General features: G+C 36.8%; 1 protein-coding gene across 6 annotated transcripts in view; it reads right to left on the reverse strand.

The window, feature by feature from the left end:
- Positions 1–21,362, reverse strand: part of Carmil1 (capping protein regulator and myosin 1 linker 1) — a 325,017-nt gene that overhangs the window by 90,930 nt on the left and 212,725 nt on the right. For all 6 annotated transcript variants that reach the window (XM_074082734.1, XM_074082733.1, XM_074082735.1 and 3 more), the window contains exons 23-26: positions 20,490–20,583; positions 16,350–16,448; positions 7,181–7,309; positions 5,534–5,665 (exon numbers count right to left, since the gene is read on the reverse strand). In XM_074082734.1, coding sequence (XP_073938835.1) covers positions 5,534–5,665; positions 7,181–7,309; positions 16,350–16,448; positions 20,490–20,583 — 454 coding nt within the window. The remainder of the gene's footprint in view (positions 1–5,533; positions 5,666–7,180; positions 7,310–16,349; positions 16,449–20,489; positions 20,584–21,362) is intronic.

Below are 21,362 nucleotides of genomic sequence, written 5' to 3' on the forward strand. Positions count from 1 at the left end.
TGCTTCATTACCTATGGTTTTCTTCCCCCATTCCCATGAGTCAGCCAGGATAGACTCTGTGGTGTCACGGCAGGGAGAAAGGGTCATAGGACACATTTACAGTGAAGCCCCAGACATTCTTTGTGTCCAGTCTCCAGCCCAGGTCCTCAGATAGCATCTCCTTCCATGGCCCTCTGCACACCATTCCCTGTTCTTCCACATCCATCCTTTATGTGGCTTCAAACCACTACCTATATTCCAATGAGTCTCAAGCAAATATTTATCTGAAGTATCGCAGATGTGTAGGATCACCATCACCTGCCCTTGCAAATCACTGTGACAGCCAAAAATAGCCTAGCACTTCCTAATGCCTCTCTAGGAATGTAGCACTTCTGTTTTAGTGGCTACACCATAAATTTTAGCCTGCATATTTTACTTCATGTCTGAAGAAACACTGTCCAACAGGACTTTCAAAACTGATGGGAATTTTTGTGTTATTCAGTAGGGGGTCACTAGTCACAGATGGCTACTGAGCACTTGAAATGTACCTTGTGCAACTGAGAAACTGAACTAAAATTTTGATTTTAATTAATTAAAGTATAAATGACCACATGTGGTTAACTAATAACACATTGGATGCACTCTTAATCTTCTCTAGAATAAAAGTAGGACATTAGGAAGTTTTAACTCACTTCCTTATGACTAATATGCTCACTTTTAGAACTTTATTTAGTTTTTCTTATTTTGTAGCACCTTATTTTATTTGTTTTCTTCCTTACTTTATTACACCTTACCCAGGAATGTTGTTTCATATAGTCAGTGTTTCTACTTACCCACATTTGGCATTTTCCCTGCTCACTGTTCTTTCTTGATGCTCAGACCATCTTTCTTTGATAACTTTTCCTTTGTCCCAAAGTATAGCCTTTGGATTTTGTTTTAAGTGTCATCTAGTAACAATAAACTATCTCAGTTTTTATTTTGATGAAAATGTTTTTACTTCATCCTCATCCATAAATATTAGGTCCAATGAGGATATAATTCTAAGTTGATACTTTATGTTCTCTCAGAAGTTTGAGGATATTATTTTATTGTTCCTTGTCTTTCACCAACAGCTGAGAAGTAAATTGTCAGATTTGGGGGAAGGGGAGGGATCATTTTTGGTTTTGCAACATTAGGGATTGAACTAAGGTCTTACACTTGCCAGGTAAGTGCCTCCAGTCCTTTTCCTTTTTATTTGTTTTCCAGATAGGGTCTTGCTAACTTTTGCCTATGCTGGCCTTCAACAGTGAGTCTTCTATCTCTGCCTCCCAAGTAGCTGGGATTACAGATTACATCATGCCTGGTTTGCACTGTTGGGTTTTAATATGGGTCTTTTATAAGTACTAATAAAAAGCTTCCTTCCCTCTCACCCCGGGCTCTGTTTAAGATCTCACCTTCAGTATTTTACTTTTCATTGTGATGATTCTAGATGGAAGTTTGCTTTTATCTATTCTGCCTGGATTTGCTGGGCTTCCTTTATCAGAAGAGTCTGGTCTATTATGCATCCCTGAAATTCTCAGCTACCATCTCTTTAAATGTTGCCCTCTCCCATTCTTTTTCCTACTGCAACTCTAAACTAAGCTTATGTGAAGCTTTCTTACTCTGCCCATCTTTCTTCACTTTTCTTACATATTCTTCATTTTGTTAGTCCCTCCATATTTTACTAACTTCAGATACCCTGCAATGAACAGGCCCCATGCTTGAAACGTAATAATCAGATTTCATTTTTCCTAACAACTGTCACAAGGTTTTAATTTGGCGATTGGGTTGGGGGAGGGAGGGCAGGACAGACAGTGACTGTGGCTGGAACTCAGGGCCTCAAGCTTGCTAGGCAAGTACTCTACCACTTGAGCCATGGCCTCATCTCTTTTGTTTTAGTTTATTTTTCAGGTAGGATCTCATGCTTTATGCCCTGGGCCAGCCTCAAACTACAATCCTCTTACCTCTACCTCCCGGGTAGCTGGGATTATAGGTGTGCAACTCCACACCTGTCTTGATTTTTTTTTAAAGTAGGATATTATTAACTTTTTTGCCAGGTGTATTTTTCTTAACTGTAAAAATAACTAATGGTACTTAGGAAACCTGTATAATATTTATAAAACAAATTGGTATAATATCTTAAGATGGCAGCTACAATCCAAGACTGATGAACTAATGACTTGCAAATACAAATTCCATGTAGAAAAAGGAAAAGTCAGAGAATTCTTCTGACCAACTGAGTTAATACTTGACAAAATGCCATCTAAACCCTTTAGGCCTCATATTCTAGGTAAGTCTAAAATTTACCATTTAAACTCTGAGTGCATCAAAAATTTGCCAGGCCAAAATAAACACCCTAACATTTAAATCCAGGAGGGAAAATTCCCTTATATTAACACATTCAAATCCTTCCCCCAACACTTTTGTCTACTATTGCTCAGCAACAAATATTAGGATCAAAAGAGAGAGAACAAGTATAGAGTTGTGATTTAAAAACACCTAAAACAGGCTAGGCCAGAGCAAACATCTCTTTCAAAGGACTTTCTCCAGACTTAATCCTCTGCTCTCTTTCAAGAAGTTTTACTATGCATCATGGTTACTTGGCCATTTCTTTTGCTTTCTGGAATAGTACTTTTGAAAAATGGCTCAAAGAGTTATTTGAACTTATTCTCATCCAATATTTAACATGCGCATCACTGGCCATGGTACAAGATAATAAAATATTAAAGCTGGAAAGAATCTCCCCGATTATCTTGAGACCAAGACAACTGCTGAGAGCATAGAGTTAGGGTAAGAGCACAGTCAGGACACAAATCTAGGCCTGCTGGTTTACTATTTTTTTTTTCCATTCTCTATAATAAAAACCTAGTTTTACAAAATAAAAATTATCTTTTTTACAAAATAATCTGTCTGCTTTACCTCTTGCTAATAAAACAGGCTACTTCTAGGAAATTTGGAAAATAGGAAAAAAAGGGCCCTTTTTAACCTGGGAAATACTAGTAGTGAAATAAGTGATGATCACTATGCTTCAATAAAAACCTAAATACTGGTTGTATTAAAATGCATTTTCTTATATAATTTTAAGGAAACCAATGTATTAAAGATTATTATAAATAGAAAAATGGAAAATTGCTTTCAAATAGTAAAAGTTTGTCCATTCATCAGATAAACTGGAAGGAAATACAAAGTAAGAAACAGTCTATAGTCTATTGAAAGTATCAAAAACTAAATGTGTACCCAGTTAAGAAAGGATTAGGAAGTAATAATATTTAAGAAGTTGTGACTCAGGATGCTCTATGATTCATGATAGATATTCCCCAAGGAACTTAAAAACTCAGAAGGATTGAGAATATTGAAAACAAGTGAGTAAGGAACAGAAAAAAAAAAAAAAAAAAAAAAGACCATTTGGGTCCTGGGACCTGGAAATGAGTAAGAAGGAAAGAAAAACCATGTTGTACTTGCAAATAAAGAAGCAGTGATTAAAAAAAAAAAAAGAAGCAGTGATAAACGAAGAACACTGACAATCTTTCGCAAGGGGTTAGAAAAGTCAACAACAAAAAACTGTAGGGAATGCCTATTTACAGAAAAAGCTTTGTGGTCCTACATATATTTATCTTACCTCAAACCTTAAAAAATTCAAATGCCTTTTATTTGTAGTCCCGCCAAAGTAAAACCAGCAAGAGTTAATTTTAACACTTCTATGCAGTACAAAGAAAATAGATACCACGTACAGGCGTAATTTCTGGCTTACATGAGTTGAAATAGCAATTGACAGTTTGGAGCTACTGACAGGAAAGATCCTGTTACAATGCTTTGTGCTGATTTAAATGTCAGCTAGTTCTTACTATGCAAGAAATTCTTACAAATGCTTTAAAGGAAAAAAATGGATAAAAAAGGCAATTTAAAATAGTAGAAATACAAATTGATAATAAAAGTACTTGATGCATCACTAGGTTCTTTAAGAAATTCTAAAGATACAACGTGATTTTTTTTTAACACATTACATTGAAAAATATTAAGGGTGATATGTTGAGGACATGGCAAAATGAGAAATTACTTGGACTACTGGACACTAGCCTACAAATACATATAAAAGTATAAAATATATGTACTATTTCACTTAGCAGTGGGTCAGTTATAGAAATTAACCCTAACAGAATTAATCAGAAATTAGAAAATAAATTACTGCACATCCATACAATGTAATACTGTGTAGCCATTAAAAATGATGATTTATCACCACCAGAACACTGTTCCAAATATAAAGTGCTACTAAGCAGTATATGCTATAACCACAGATATGCAAAATTGTGTATGTAGGTACAGAATATCTGGAAGTTCACTAAATTATTAAGTGATGTAATCTCTGGAATTTCAGATGATTTTTACATTCTTTTCAAAACATACTTGCTAGTATTTAAATGCTTCAAAGTAACAAAACTCATTTTATTTTAAATATGTTATACAATATCCATCATACATATTTTATCCTTCATGGAAGACAGAAATGCTATCAGGTAACAAATGTTCTCCCACAACTCTGGGCCAACTAAAGGTGCTTTTTTAACCTTTGGTCTCTGCAGCATGAACTCAAAATCAGCACAGTTAAATAAAATAAAAATGACACACAAGAGTCTCTATGCATAAGATACCCAGGAAGGCAAGGGCTTAAACACTAAAACTCCACAATATTTTCTCCCCCATTAACTTAATTTTCAAAGAGAGTAATTAGCGATTACAAAGTTATTAGCAAGCTGCACAACAAATCCCTATGATCTACACCAATCCTGTTCTCAGAAGAAATCACACCAAAATAATTACAGCAATTTTAGACAAGTTTTTTTTTTTAAGGCATCCTTGAAAGTCACACTAGAAATTATGAAAACTCTGAATATAAAAAAGTTATCAGGTATAGCTGCTTCTTGAAGTTACCTTTAGGAAAAGCTTATCACAGGTCACTCTAGCCCTGACCCCTAAAATGTCAGAGGCTTTTGCTTACCTTTTTTCAGTCAGTAAGCCAATAATAGATCTCTGATCTCCATTCCTTTGCATGCCCTTTAATTCCATTCTAAATCCCTCTGCTAGTCTTTCAACAGGAGGTCCTGTCAAGGATTGAGGTCTATCTGCCTTGTGTCAGACTCCCTATATAAGTAGCATCTGGGTATTGTAAGCATAACTGCTGTCATCTTTTCCCTTCTCCAAATCAAATGTAATATCAAAAGGTATTTTTCCCCCAAAGCAAACCTCTCTTTGTGCCATCTAAATATTCAATCATTTCCTAATATTAAGTACATTTAGAGATTTACCATCAAAACTAAAACTTAATCACCTGAACTCATTATATCAGAAGTTATTCCAAGACATAGAAAGCTGGACTAGACACAATATTCGACATTGAGTACTAGCGCACTTGTACAGCAAGTGCACATACTCACACTCAGACATCTACAAAACACTGTTGGGTATGGCATGACATGCCATCATACACAGTCAAGTCATAACAATTTCATTTCCAAAAATAACAAAACCCACAGACCTTTAGTTGTTCATCCACAACTCTTGTAACTTCTCCAGCCATTGATTCCAGGGTTTGCTGAATTGGACTGGATAACAAGCCACTGGCTCCTGCCCAGGATGCACCACCAACGTGGTATAAATTTGGTAACAACTATAAGGAAAATAAAAAGGTAATCTTTTTCCAACTGAAAAAATACTTCCATAAGCACCCAAATCCATTGCAGAATTAGTGAAAAGATCAAGAAATATTATTAGAGAGCATCTATTCTTGGTTAAAGGCCCTTTGCACAGCTTAATAAACTGAAGCACAGACTTTTTATAGGTATTCATTTGGATTAAATGAATCACAGCAACTCTAAGAAATACTCCACACTGACCACATCTGTGATTCAGACTCTTTGAAACCATAGGAACACTAGATTTCCACTTTGTGCATTCCTGTCCTTATCTGGGGTATGAGAATTGAGAAATTTTAATAACACTTCTGTCACCAAAAGTGCAGAGGTTTGCTATACTAGGTAATTCTCCAATTCTCTGCAGACAAAAAGTAGGTGTCAATTCAGTCCTAATGCTAACTGAAGTTAATGTCAGATCCTACAAGAGAAGGGCTCAGTCCCACAGGACTGCCCTTACTCCAGTTGCCAGTCACAAGTCATAGATTATCACTAGTACTTCTGACTATAAATTCAAACGGTCCCCACAACCCCTCCTCAGGTTCACTAATTTGCCAGAATGACTCACAGAACTCAGGAAAGCACTGTATTTACTATCACTGTTTTACTTAAAAGGAAACAACTCAGGAACAGCCAAATGGAAGCCATGCATGGTACGAAGTATGGGTTTAGAGGAGGTATGAGAGCTTTTATGGCCTCTCCCAGCACACTGCTACCCCAACACCTTGATGATTCACCAACCCATTAGCTGTCTGAGCACCACTGTTTAGAGATTTGTATGGAAGTTCCATTATAGAGGTGTGGTTGATTAAATCATTCGCCATGGGTGACTAAACCCAATCTCTAGCCCATCTCCCTAGTAAGAGGTCTGGAGGTGGGGCTCAAAGATCTAACACTCTGTTCCTCTAGGGACCCACCAAGTCATCTAATTAGGATAACTCTGCTGTGCTGAAAGGCACTTGTTACTGATAACAAGGATGCTCCTATCACCTTCCAAGGATTTTAGTTCTGTGTCAGAAACCAGGGACAAATACTAATTATACATTTCTCCTTATATCACAAGAGTATTCAACTAATCCACAAAGTCTCTCACTGACTGCATGATGTGAAGAGCAGGAGCAGAACCAGGACCAGGTCCCAGGTTTTCTGACATCCAGTTAGTCCACTTTCTATTAAGTAATACTTTGGGAACCAAATTGTAATGTAAGAGAAGCTTTCCTTTAGAAATGACAGAGGTGGGGGGGTCGTGTAATCACCTTAGAGGCAGACTAATTTAAATGTTATCATCATTTAAACTACAACCTTCCATCAGTTATTCAGGGCCCAATCACACCCTTTATAAATCACGTTGGCCCTCTTCTTTTTATTCCACATTTCATTGCTTGTAATATGCACAGGTACAGAAAGGAGACAAAGACTCATTTAGTTTCTGAAATTTAATTTAAAAAAATCTTATTATACCAGATTCTCACAAAGCTTGAGGTGGGACTCACCGTCTTAGAGTTCTTAGCATCACGCATAAGCCTTTCCGCTGATTTTAAATCCTCCTGGATAGCATCTCCCCCACAATTTCGTAAGGAGTTGAGATGATCTTGTACTTTCACACATATCCTGTCAATCATCTGCACCAAACCAGGAAAGCATCCAAGTCAGCCCAGTTGATGTTGAGATAGAAGGAAACAGAATGGAAGGAGAAAAAAATTTCCAAAACCAGAATGCATGAGGTCAAAACTTCTAATTGGAATCTTCAAAACTGCAGCTTATAGCCAGTTATTAATTTAGTAACTATCCATGCAACAAACCTTTGGCAACATTAACTCCAGGAAAAAGATGTAAGGCATCTTGGTTCTTTTCCTGCCTTCAAAACATTCAGCATATAGAACAAAAGTGAATACTTTTTGATGACTCAAAACTTTGTAGCTATGCAGTGACATTTTGCTAGAGAGTAACTCTCCTTCATTAACTTTTATTGAATGCCCTCCAGGTGTCACACTTAGTGGGAGATATTGATAAAACAAATAAATGTGCAATGCTGAGACTGTTGAGACAATTACAAAATGGTGCCAACTGCCAGTTGGGCTCAATATTAATCAGAACAACCTCTGGAAAATTACATTTTTAAAATTAATTCAACTACATGAAGTATTTTCCTATATATGTTAAAAGCTACTGAAACATAAAAGTTGAGGTTTTAGTATATTAGCATTGAATGTAACAATAAAGTTAATAACATTGAGTTTCTATTATAATAAGGTTTCCCTCTCAGGTTAATTGCACTTGAATAATTTTCAGTTTTTCCATGGATCTGAACATAAAATGCAAAGAAAGTGATAGATTGCTATGGTAGATAAAACATATAACAGAAGGTTAAGTTTACGCTTTTCTGTATTTTTACCTATACAGAGAAGTATGAAGAAGGTGCTCTGATTCAAATCTGGTCTGCCCCCACCACAATCCATGTTGAGGTTTAATTCCTCAGAAGCTGGGACTGAATGGGACGTATCTGGGTTGGGGAGGGGGCAGAGCTCTTGTGAATAGATTAATGTCTTTCTTCAGTGAGCCAGTTCTGAAGCTCACTAGGAATGGATTAGTTATTGCTAACAGTAGGTTAGAAAAGCAAGGCTGCCTCTAGTGTTTTCTCTCTTCCACATGTGCTCACTTCCCCTTCTACCTTCTGACATGAGTTGAAGCAACATGAACCTGGTGTCATGCTCCTAGACTTCCCAGCCTCCACAACTGTGAGCCAAAGTGAACTTCTATTCTTTGTAAGTTACCCAGTCTGTTATACTGGTATAGCAACAGAAAATGGACTAAGGCAGAAGGCAAAGAAGTTTGAAGAAAAAGGTAATCACAGTGTGGATTAAAACTGTTCTCCAGTATTTTGGTCAGAGCTACTAGTTGTCTACTACATGTTCCTGACAAGCTATTAATTCTTCAGGGATCTTACATGTTAAGAGTCCTGTCCCATCTGATAATTCATTCAGTGGTAGACAGTCTAATTGCTCTCTTTTAATTAAATTCACCTTTCTCTATTTTTTTTGAATTTTTTGATATAACAACTACAGGAAGCCAAAGTCTGCCCTCTTATTTCATCAATTTCAAAGTAATAGAAACCTTACCACAGCACTCAAAAGACTTAAGGACTGATAATACAGGCAGGTCCACTTGTCTCAATGCTACCATCTCTCTTTAAAATCAGGCTCACACTGTCTAACTCATCTTTTCTGGTGTATTAAAAAGACAATCCCAGGAAACACAGCACTACTCAAAGTAATACCAATGTTGGTGCATATTTAAGAACAGCTCCTTTTGTTGTAAATATATTGAGATAACAGAAGTGAAATATCTGGAGTTCCCCATAGGAAAAAGAAGTTGTATGAAAACCATTCTCATTCTGTCTCCAACTAAAATTTATGCTTGTAGGCAGGAATCACATGTTAACATTCTGCATTTACACAATGCCCTACAGAGAGCAAACTAGAGGTCTTTTAAAATCTTAATTGATGTAAGCCCTAACTCTTCTACCATATTGATCTGTATTTCCTGAAGCAAAAATGCTCATCAATAATTCAAATCTTACTAAAAATGTATTCCTAATTTCAAGAGACAAACAAATCACATACTAAGAAAGAAATGGATGCACATCTGGGGCCACAGAAGGCCAATCTGAGAGGTGTGTGGATATGGCACTATAAAGCTGATCATCTTTAATAATCATGAAAGACTGAAGAGACTCCTAAAGTGTACACCATTAAGCATTCACCAAGGAGAGAGGGCTTAAATGAGCTCATCAGAAATGGTCTTTAAGTGGAATATTTTTAAATCATGTCCGAGAGTAACATAAAACTCTAGTTCTTCAAGTCAGAGAGAAAATCTCATGTCCCAAAGATTGCTTTCAGCATGCACTCAATTAAACTTAGCTTAACCAAATGAAGCACATCCAAATGCCACAGCCCAAGGTGTGGAAAAGGTAAACTATCTAAGATAATATAGAATGGTTATACAGAGTGCAAAGTGAAAGTCTTGAAGAGAAAAAACTCAAGAAATTCAGCTATGCTTATAAATCACATCTCTAAAGTATATAATTGTGCAAAATAACAGAGACTGCAAGATGACAAACTACAACTTCTTGGGTTATCCCATCAGAAAACCTCACGGTAGATGAAAGCATTAGGGTTTTTTAGTTTAACCTCCCTACTTTATCCGAATTCCCTGGTGTTCAATATTTTTAAAGCAATCAGAAAAGTTACTGACTGCCACAGCAGTCAAGGAAATGCATACTTTGTCATTCCTGGATAAGATCTTCTTTATTTTGAGTCCTAATCTGTCTTTCTATGACCTTCTTAAAGATCCTACATCTCCCCCTTGAGAACACCTTGAGAACACACTGTCTTCCATGAGACAGACTTACACATATTTGACCATAGCTATCTTTTATTCTGTAATCTTTCCCTCAGGCTTAAAATTCCCAGTTCCTACACTAGCATTCACTGTTCCTACAATGATTTAGTTCAATGGTTCCTGACATACACACACCTGACAAACACACCCTAATCAGGACACCTCTTTTCTGAGTTTTCTCTTCCATTAGTACCCGTGAAGTATGACTCTTCAATAACACAGTGTAACATAGGAGAAGTGGACTGTGCACAGACCGAAACTATCACCTTCCTTACTGTAAAAAGTATACTTCCATTAATGTGGTACAAATGGGGTTGACTTCTTTAACCACATCACATAGCAAATTCATACTGTACTTGTTGGTGACTAGTTTGTTTTTTGTTTTTTCTTTTTTTTCCAAACATACTGGGCTATTGAACCCAAGTGTACTACTTAAAACTAGTAGCAATCATTGTCATCTTTGGTCACTTATAACTTGCTACAATTATTCTTAGTTCCAGAAAAGAGCTTATTCATGGACAAAAATTTATCTTCCTGTATGTCTATTTCATTATTCAATTCAACGGAAACATACTGAAAACTGGCATTAAAAAGATAAAATCCTAAGTAAAATATACCGCTTGCCATCAAGCAATTTAAATGCATAGAAGTAGAAAGAAACCTTCACAAGATGTAACACAGGCTAGAAAGGGCCACATAATGTAATATCCACAAGGACATGAACATGTCTTTTCTCACTGCTGAGTCGCTATTTCCTACAATAGGATCTACCATATAATAATCCTTTTAAGTTTCCTTAATGATAAATGCATTATATGAAGTTTTAAGATATTTCAGCCTAGATCACACCTAGTTCAAGCTAAAGACAGGTTTTTAGCTATCTTAAAAGATTTCTACAGATTAAGAGAAGGAATTTTGTTTGTTTTATTTTTTTAAGACAGGCTTGTGCTATGTTGCCCAGACTGGCCTCTTCACTTCTGGGTTTTAGTGATACTCCCGCCTCAGACTACTAGTACTGGGATTACAGACATGAAGCACCATTCCAGCTAAGAGAAGCAAATTTTAAGCAATAGACTGAACCCAAGTACTGACACATCCAGACACTCACGACTTCTATAATTTCCTGGTTAGGAACAGAGGCACCTTAGAGTGGGAGATCAGGTGGGAACGCTGCATAAAGACAAGATGGTGCAGGACTCCAGCACAGGCAAATGAGTCTGAATGCAATGTACAAGGCACAGAGCCCCATGTTCCAGCTCCTCCCACAATGCCGAGTGTTAGAAATCCTTTACCTCATAATACGCAAGATGACTGATCTTCCCTGACTGATGATACAAAGGGTATGGGTTGTGGAAAACAGGAGACACCGAAGGGGGACAGAAAAAGGATTTTCTGTAGTTCAGTAAAAGAAGAGAGAGTTAGAAAAAAGAAAGAAAGAAAAACACCTGAGCAAGAGAGCTGACAGTAGAAATTGAAAGAAGAGAATAGCTATAAAAGATATTTCAAGGATAAAGGGCAGGGCATACTGGCTATAGGTGAGGACAGCAAATGAAGAGACCAAGATGACTCCCAGGGTTCAGCGTTGATATTACTGAAAGAAATGGCAAATCAGTTCAATAAGATGAGTTTTGTCTTAACAAGCCCAAAATCTTAGGTGGCCATATGGGTGGAGATGCTGAAAAAGAAGCTAGAAAGGAAGGACTCCTGAAGGAAAAGGGAATAGAAGGGTTAGATCCAGGAGTCATCCACAGGCAGAATTAAAACAGCAGCAGTAGATTACATAGTCAAAGAGCAGAGCACCAAGTACAAAGTGTTAGAAAAAATATTGTGGGATGAAAGAAAAAGATCTGTATAGGAAAAACCAGATACTACACAAGAATGGAAGAAACAGTATTAAAAAACACAAGGTGTTCAAGAGTGACAGTAATTGCAAAAGTATAAACCAACAGCAACAAACAACATTTACTGATGAGGAGTCAAAAATTTTGCAAGCATTTTCACATATAATCCTCCCAGTACCTTCTGAGGTAGGTCCTATCATCATTCCCATTTTACAGATGAGAAACTGGGGCTTACAGAACAAAAGTTCACAGAGGTAGGGAACAACACAGTCTGGATTTAAACCTAGGTACAAGTTCCTAACTATACTGTACTGCCTCTTCTCATCAAAAGATGAAAGAGAAAAGGCCTCTGGACTTGGTGACAAGGAGGCCGTCAAGGCAGCCTCAGTAGATAGTGGCTAGGGTCATGTTTCAAAAGGTTAAAAGGTTACAAGATGAGTGGGCAGTAAAGACATGGCCTCAAGTATAAAAATCTGCTCATGAGGAAAATATGTTCAGTAAATAGTTCTTTGTTTGTTTTTTCTTTCAAAGGTTAGAAGACTAAAAAGCAGAACTTGGCCAATGACAGATAATTCTGGACTGGTTTTTGTAACTAAAATTTTAACGGATGGACAAGCTCACTGTTTACATACTGTGCATGGCTCCTTCCAACCCACAGCAGCCAGAGGTGGGTAGCTGCAACAGGAGTCACTCTAGGCTATGAAGATTAAAATATTTACTATATGCTTTTTACACTAAAAGTTTACTGACTCCTGATTACGATTTCTAAGTTAGGAAAGACAGGATCAAAAGCAGAAGGAGAATGTTGAGTCTTACAGAAATCTTTCCTAACCAAAGTCAATAGACAAAAACAAATACAGACAGGTATGGGACGTCAGTGTTTCATTCAAACACACTAACTCCTTTGGTACCACCTGAGGATGATGACTGGCTATGGGGTTGGTACAGGCACCAGACACAAGGGTCTATTCTTTCTGTATTCAAATTTCTAAAAACTTTAAGGTAAAATTCCCTGAAGTCACTGAAATGATTAAAGTCTAAAAATAACTAATCAAGAAATTTAAAGAAATCCCCAAAACAGAAAGCAGCAATACACCTATGACATATAATAACACATAAATGCAGAACAAAGCCACCTATGCCGAATTAAACATCCACAGAACCTCTCCTGTGTGCAATTTCACTTGGATTGAGAAGAGGAAACTTTCTTTTCAGAATAAACATTAAAGATTGCTACGATAATATTTTTTGGAGGGGGAAAATCCCCTCTGAATGAGGAAAAAAGCGACAAAGATAATAGATTAAGAAAGAAGCCTGCATTTTGCTAGCTCCTAAAGCAACAGGAGGAAAATGATCAAGTGTAAGATTTTAGCACTGTCATTGCTTTTAATGTGAAGCACTAAAACCAGGAAATAACAGTAAACCACAAGTGCAAGGCTAATATTAGTCTCTCACAGGGAAAAACAATCAATTTTTAAGGGACTAGTAAAGTCAAAATAATGTTTTCTTTCTCAAAAGTTCTGTTACTTCACAAATGTTCATAACTGTTCTTTCTCAACAGATAATTGCTCATTTTCCCCTCACTTAAATAATACACGTTGACAGTAAAACCTTTGCAAATACTCAGAAGTCTAGGAGAATAAAGCCCGCCTAATTACAGTATTGTGTGGTACTGGAGTTTGAACTCATGATGTTGCACTTGCTAGGCAAGTGCTCCACCACTTGAGCCATGCCCAGTCCTTTTTGTTTTCATTTTTCAGATAGGGTCTTGTGCTTTTGCCCAGAGCCAGCCTCTGACCACAATCTTCCTCCCTCCACCTCTGCATAGGATTATAGTGAGAGTCTCACTAACTTTTATTTTGTGTGTGGTGGTACTGAAGTTTGAACTCAGGGTCTCGCACTTGCTAGGCAGGTGTTCTACAACTGGAGCCACTCTGCTAGCCCTGTTCTGTATTGGATATTTTCAAGATAGGGTCTCATGAACTATTTGCCTGGGGCTGGCTTTGAACCTCGATCCTCCTGATCTCTGCCTCCTGAATAGCTAGGATTACAGGCATAAGCCAAGGGCACATGGCTGGGTCTCACTAACTTTTTTGTCCAGATTTACCTGGAACTTGATCATTCCATTTCTGCCTCCCACAAAGCTGGGATTATAGAAGTACACCATTATACCAAGCAGATAACCTTTAACATTTGAATGAACAGTCTTTCGTAAATCTCTGCCAATCTATGTAGTCATCCATACAATTTTATCTAACTAGAATATTAAGCATATTTTTATTATGGACACCTTTTATTCTCTCAAGAAAAATAAAATCTACACAAGATAAAAAGAACAGTGTAATGTATTAAAAGTGATGCAAAGTAACAGTGGAGGAGGAGAGAGGGAGGTTAAGGGAATATAATACAGGGTATGAACTTGTACAAGTACCTGTACACATCTATGGAATTTTCACAATGAATTACCCTTGACTATTAATGACTCCTAGTTAGAAAAGCAAACAAATTATAAAAAAATGTTCCTGTCAGTTAGTTCCTTTCATCTGCAGAGATAAACACTTTGATTCTTCTGGTGCTTCCATCTTAAGTTTTAATAGTAGACTTCTCTTTATACTTCTGATTTAAAGACAGTAGTTGATTCCACGAAATCAACACTAACAATTTAGCACAATTCTCCCACCATTCAACTGTCTTCTTTTTCAGCCCCTAACTTTATTTTCATTACTTTTACAGTATCAAGATGTACAACATTTACATTCTTTAGTGTAAAAATAACTGTCTTCTTTCCTCATTCTAGGTTGATATTAAAATTTTAAAGCCTCTAAAACTCAGTTCCAAAATTATAATTATGGGCTCCATAAGAAAGGAATATGATACTATGACTCTTACAGCTAACAGCTCAAAGTAGATTTCCCAAAGTAATAATTTTTAAAAACTATCATTCAGCTGCTCTAACGTCTATGACTCCATCTCTATTACACTTTCTTATTTGTGTCTCATATTGTATACCTTCCTAATTTTCTGTTATGCTGGCAAACTTCTTCAAATAGTTTTTTTCATATGGAGTACATTTGAGTAAAAATTCTCAGTCCATGTTTAAAAATATTTTCATTCTGCCCTCATATTTAAGTGGTATAATGGCTAAGTATAAAAGTATTGATTCAGCATAAATCTCCTGTAAAATTTAGATAACACTACCTTGCTCCCCTTCGAGTAATTGAGATAGATATTGAAAATTGGTTCTAGTATTTTTGTACGATAACCCAGAGCTGCAGAAGTAGCTCAGAGGTATACCACTTGCCTAGCATTTGTAAAGTCCTGGGGGAAAGAGGGAGATTTAGAGAGAGAATGAATCTGTTTTATCTTTCTGGAACTCTTAAAAAAAATTTTTTTTTAATCCTAAGTAGTCCTGAGAACTTTCAAAAGAATATGTAGGTATGACTCTTACGTCAATTCATTCTGACCCACTATATCAACTCCAAAACTCATAGAAAATGATATTCTGTAATATTCTACCCTCTAACAGCTCTTGTTTCCTTAATGTTAAAGCCTTTATCAGAAGGGTATTAGTCATTTTACTCTATTTGACAATCTGACTTACTTTTCTCGCACCTTTTTGATCTTTTTACTACGTGCTAAAAAGATTTTCTCCACTTTTCTTCCAGAAGGACAGCTTAGTTTGAATCCCACATGTTTAGTTCTGTATTACAGTCATATTTAATTGTTAAGCATTATTTCTAATTTTCTGATCACTCTTTTAATAGCAGCCTATTCTTATTTTATTTATATATAAAAATACTTTCTCAAATCCCAATGAACTTAGCTAACTGCAAGTTTTTAAAGGTCCTATGAATCATGGGAGTTCAGTTTTCTCATTTATCTTGCTCTTTCATTTATCTTTCTCTTCCTTATATTCCACACTTTTAATAATTATTAAAATTCTGCTTCCTTGCTTCTACTGGTAGAGAGAAGAGGAGTTGAAATAAAAGAGAAAAGCACCTCAGTTTCCCTTCTATACTTCAATGCTAATGAGCATTCAACACACTCTTAAGTATTCACAAGAATCTGGGGATTTGTGTCCCAGAACCGCAAAGGAGCAAGAAGAAAAAAACAAAATGTCTCCAAAGTAGCAAATCTGATTTTATTATCTATAAGCAAGAGTCCCTAATATTCTAAAATAAATCAAAACTACACATAACTGGCAATCTTAAAGGCATAAAATCAACAGTTACAAGTGCACGTTTGACATTAGAATTGTCCTACATGTCTTTTCCCTTTATGTCTTCCTTCAAACTCTACGTGCTGCCATTTTCTGAAACCAGTTTTTATTGTCCTATCAGGTATGATTTGAATGACAGAAGTCCTTTGCTCTAAAACAGCTCAGAAGAGTGAGTAGCAAGAAGGAGCAGGTCTCTCTTACCTGCTGGGTGGTGCTGGTGATGATACCTTGCTGGAGGCGGTAGGCCTGCTCTTGAAGGTATTTTCTAGTCTCATGGTTCCGTAGCAGATAGTTTTCTATCTGGAAATTAAGCACATATATCTCTCAAGAACATATTTCCACTCCACAGAGAATAAAGTTATCAGTGAAACAGTCAGTTCCCAAGCATAAAACCAAAACAAGAGCGGTACATTCTGCTAACACCTTGATCCCACAAAACAGATTAGGGAAACCTTGAATTTATTACTGGTGTTTTTACTAAGAAAACTAACTTTCTGGCAATTATACTAATTTCTGTGTGACACAGTAGCTGTTGAAAATAAGCAAGTGTTTGACTGCCTACAGGATTACAAATTCCATCTAGTGACTTTCATCACTTATCAGCACAAGGTCTCAATCTTTCTCTGAATTTTGAACTACCAAACAGTTTAGATGTTAAATAAATATTCCCAAGGAATGTGGATGTACTCCTGAACCTCAGCGTTATTCCAGTTCCAAAATCTAACAGCACTTAAAAAATTCTTTATTTGGGATGGGAGGAGAACATGAGCAAGAGGGAGGGAGAGGTGAAAAATGGAGAGAGAGAGAGAGAGAGAGGGAGGAGGAGGAGAGAGAGAAGAAGCAGGCCATAAGAATTGTAGAAAAGGTTGTTAAAACATAAAGATATATACTAAATTCAATAATCTACCAGGTTTTCATATTTTGTCAAAATATGGAATTTTAAGAAAATATGAGAAATTTGGGAAATTAAGAAAAAATTAAAAGCAAATAAGAAAGCAAATAAGAAAATGGATTCCCACAAAAATGAGAAATCTTTAAGTTGTATGACAACCTGTATGTTCATACACACTCTCCTATGAAGAGAGTCTCTGAAATAACTAGACTGAAAGAAAGCAGGTAGGTAGAACAATACATAGAATAGCTATTTATTGAACAAAAAATACAGGGTTAGCTATTTAGAATGATAGATACCAATAAAGAGGTCTTTTTAAAGAATGATTTGAGGTGAGTTAATTGTGCCATCTGCTTTTTTTTAATACATATTGTTTTCATTTGCTCTTAATAATACTGCTTAACCACTTGGCTTTTAATTTGTCACTGCAGCTCTCTGGTTAAGAACTTCTAATAACTGTGAAGCTCTCAGTATTATTACATTTTCATTTTCCATATGGTAAAATGACTACTGCTTAATAGCAATTATGAACAATTAAAATACAAACTGTAATTACTATCATCCCTGGAAACTATAAAAAGGAGCAAAATGTACCTCTGTACTAAACATAAATGAGGAAATTATAAAATGAAAAGATCCCCCAAATGAAACATCATTAAAATGACACATTAATGCCTTGACATTATAGAACATTAACTTTTTCTTGCTGCTATCCAAGAAGTCATATCTTTCCAAGGTGACACTACCATCAGTGTAAAATGTTTTGCTAGAAAGATTCTGAAATATGACAGGTGTACAAGGCTACCCAGCTTTGGGTCCTTCTGGTTGGTCTCTGAGTTTCTGGGCTGTGACCTTCAAAAGTGTTTCTTACTCATTTTCATTCAGCCTCTTGCCTCTCACTCTTAGACAGGAAGGCTGGGAGTTTGGGTTGTCTAACTGTCCTTCCCCCAGGTCAGATAAAGCTAAGTGAAGAACTTTTACATAAAAGTAGGCCTCTGCTCTGAAGAAAAGAATGCTCTGGATGAAGTGCAAAGTGGTTACTTGTCCCTGCCCCACTGGCAGAAATAAGAGGGCAATTTTCTACAGTGTTTACTATTATAGCCATGAGGGACTTCTGGAAGGGATGGGGTTAGGGCCTCTCGAAGAAAGGCCCTAGAAAAAAAGAAATTTTTACTTCTTACTCCAGTCTACATTAAACCTCCAGCAACCTATCAATCGTGGTAATTAGTTTTATGAGTTACTGACTGGCTTTGGCTCCTGATAAAGTAGCCTCAGCTGTGAGTCATTGTGAAACTTTGTATTTGGCATCTCTCCAGTTTTCAGAGTGATAGTTTATCTAAGAAGAGTTGTTGGAAAAAAAAAAAAAGTTGTTTTTCTGATTTTTCTTCAGGTTTTTTTTTCTGGTTGTGAGTGTGGGAGTGATGACTGCTAAGTTCTTTAGATACAAATCTGAAGCCAGACACCAGATTTCTTTAGAATATGTCTTTTGTTCTAAGCTGGCTAACATTCCTTCAGAAAGTTCAAAGATATCTTATGTTTATATGTTGCTTTTTTACATATACAACTTTGATCCTCATGTTGACTATAGGCAAATTACTTACTCTCCCTACCTTTCAACTTCCTTATCTGTAAAATGGGGATATAAGAGAACCTATCTCATTTGCTATTTTAAAGGGTGCATGTTCATTTATGACAAGTACTTAAAACAGTTCCAGGCACCCATATGTCAACCTATGGTAAACATCTGCTGAAAGTAATTGTTGTATAACTTTGATTTTCCTATTTATATAGATGAAAAAACTGAAGCCCAGAACAATCAAGTCATTTATTACAAAGCTGGGAAGGGTTTGTTTTGAACTCTGATCTTTTGAATCCAAATCCTAGATGATTTCTTTTGTCATACCAGAGTTCACCAAGCCCTATCTTACTCCTTCTAATTTAACAAATGCCTAGGAAGTATACAAGCATGAATGCCAGGCACTATACTAGCAGCCAGGAATTTTTTAAAAATATGAAAAATGGATAGGTTCTGCCTTTGAGGAATTCACAGTCTGTGAGGAGAAAAAATATGGAGGCAGATAACTTAAAACAATGTCCCAAGGCCAATGACATAGAGAAATACAAGGAATCCTGAGAAGACAGTCCTGCTGGGAGAGCAAAGATGCTCTGACAATTCTCTGGCTGACAACAGACATCCATGCTAGTGTGGAAATAATGATTATTGGTTATAGCAGAGCAGCAATTCTTGAACTTTGCAGTCACCAGGAAAGCAGGTACAGATTTGCTAAATCCTACTGCAGTTTCTGTGGTTCAAGGATTTGCATCTCTGAGTTCTCTAAGGTGGAATGAGATGAAAACTAAGAGTTGGTAGAAGATGGAGTGACAGTTAGATAGAAGGCAGATCCCAGACAGAATTCGTGCTGTCTTAAGGATAAATAAAGCCACCAGGGAGAGATGGAGTGAAGGCTTTAGTCTTCTCAGATTTACCATGAAACGTGATGGCTAATTTTTCATTATTGCAACCTGGAAAATATATTGGAGGAGCTAAATGTGGCAATGATTGTGATGAGAGATGATAGGTTTGAAGAATGGTATCTGTATATGGAATGGGGGAAGGAGAGCTAACAAAGAGACCCTAGGCTACAGAAATGGTCAACTTAGTAACTGACTGGCTAAAGGAGATATGAAAAAGTCAAGCCTGAGACACTGGATGGGGATGGTACTACCAAGGGAGAGAACAAAAAAGGATTTCAAAGGTTCCCATAACAATACCATAGCAAAGGTGGAATAGATGTCTCTGGATGGGAAATCCTGAGTATGTCTAAAATGGAAAGAAAGGTAGCCATAAAAAGAAAAGGATGAAGACATGGGAGACCAAGGGAATGACTCAAGGAGCAAGAGTCCAGCACAGGGCAGAAACAATGGTGTCAAGGGCACAAGTGGATGGCTGGGCTTTGGAAGGAGCGGTATCCTTCATCCTCCAAGTCTGCAGGAAAGAAGTAGAAATGTTTGTAATTTGTGATGCACTTATAGATAGTGAAGTATACACATACTATATATATGGTGAAGTGAGAGCTCAATAATATTCTAAATTTCTTGATAAGGAAGAGAAGCAAGCTTCTAGAAATTGATGCTAATGAGAAGGGCAGTGTGCCAACTGCCATTGGGTTCCTCACATTCTCCAAAGGGTGACCGGGAAGGTGTCTTTGCTCAGGCTCTGACATGGTGATATTGAAAGAATGTTATTTTTTTCCACTAAATCTCATGACAAGTTTTAGTCTTCATTATTGTCTTCCTCCCCCACATGCATTATGACAGTCATGATTTTAAGAATACATGCTTTTAAAAAGGCTTTGTAAAATAACAAAGCACTGCTCTTATGTTCAGAATTACTATTAACACAATTCTAAAGTGAATTTATTATAATTAAGCTACTGATTTTTCAATACCTTTTGCAGAGCCTCTTCTGTTTTCTCAGGGTTCGTTTTTAGGGCTTGAGAAGCATCATACATGGGAATTGGCATAAATCTCAGTGTGTAGTTCCTAGAGAAAGGAGAAAATAATATACTCATTTCTCAAATGACTTCTATTACCTCGATTCAGTATGTCTTTTAAAATCAAAAAAGATAGCTGCAAGACTAACTTAGATAAACTTGATATTACTGACTCATCAAAGGTTGCTGGATTGCAGAATGGCTTTCTTTATTATCCACATATGGAGCACTTTAGGCAACCTTGTTAACTCATACTGTCCTACAAAACTGACACACTGTGTCAGTTGAGCAACCTGGTTTTGTTGTTTTGTTTTTAGTTCCGAATCTCATCAAAAACAGAATTTTCAAGTTCAGATCAAAAAGAGACTGAGAGAAAACCCTGGGGTGGAGGGGGCAGTGGTGAGGAGGCTAAGCCCAGCATAAACTTACTGTATAGATTTTAGTAACCAATGGATCTGAATGTGTCTGGGTCATCACAACAATTACATGTGACAGCCAGACCCAATGAGTAGAGGGCAAAAGAAACAAATGATAAAAACAAAAACACACTTAGAAGAAAAGCATCCACAAAAACGTTCTGTTCAGTTTCTGGGCGCTTTTTTTAAGTAGATACATCCACAACCAGGAAGAGTTTCTAGAATGAACCAATGGGAAAGGGTGCCCTGCCTGGCTAACCACCCTGACCCCTGTGAGTCTTTTCAGTTTGCCTTCAACATTGCCAAAATTCACCAGCTCTAGAAACCAAATGAAATGATTGTGACATGCAGTACACATGTATTATGTCATTGCTATCGGCAGAGGTGAGTCACTTTGGGTGAGAAAGCTCAA

Source organism: Castor canadensis, chromosome 8 (genome assembly GCF_047511655.1).
Source record: "Castor canadensis chromosome 8, mCasCan1.hap1v2, whole genome shotgun sequence".
Classification (NCBI taxonomy): Eukaryota; Metazoa; Chordata; class Mammalia; order Rodentia; family Castoridae; genus Castor; species Castor canadensis.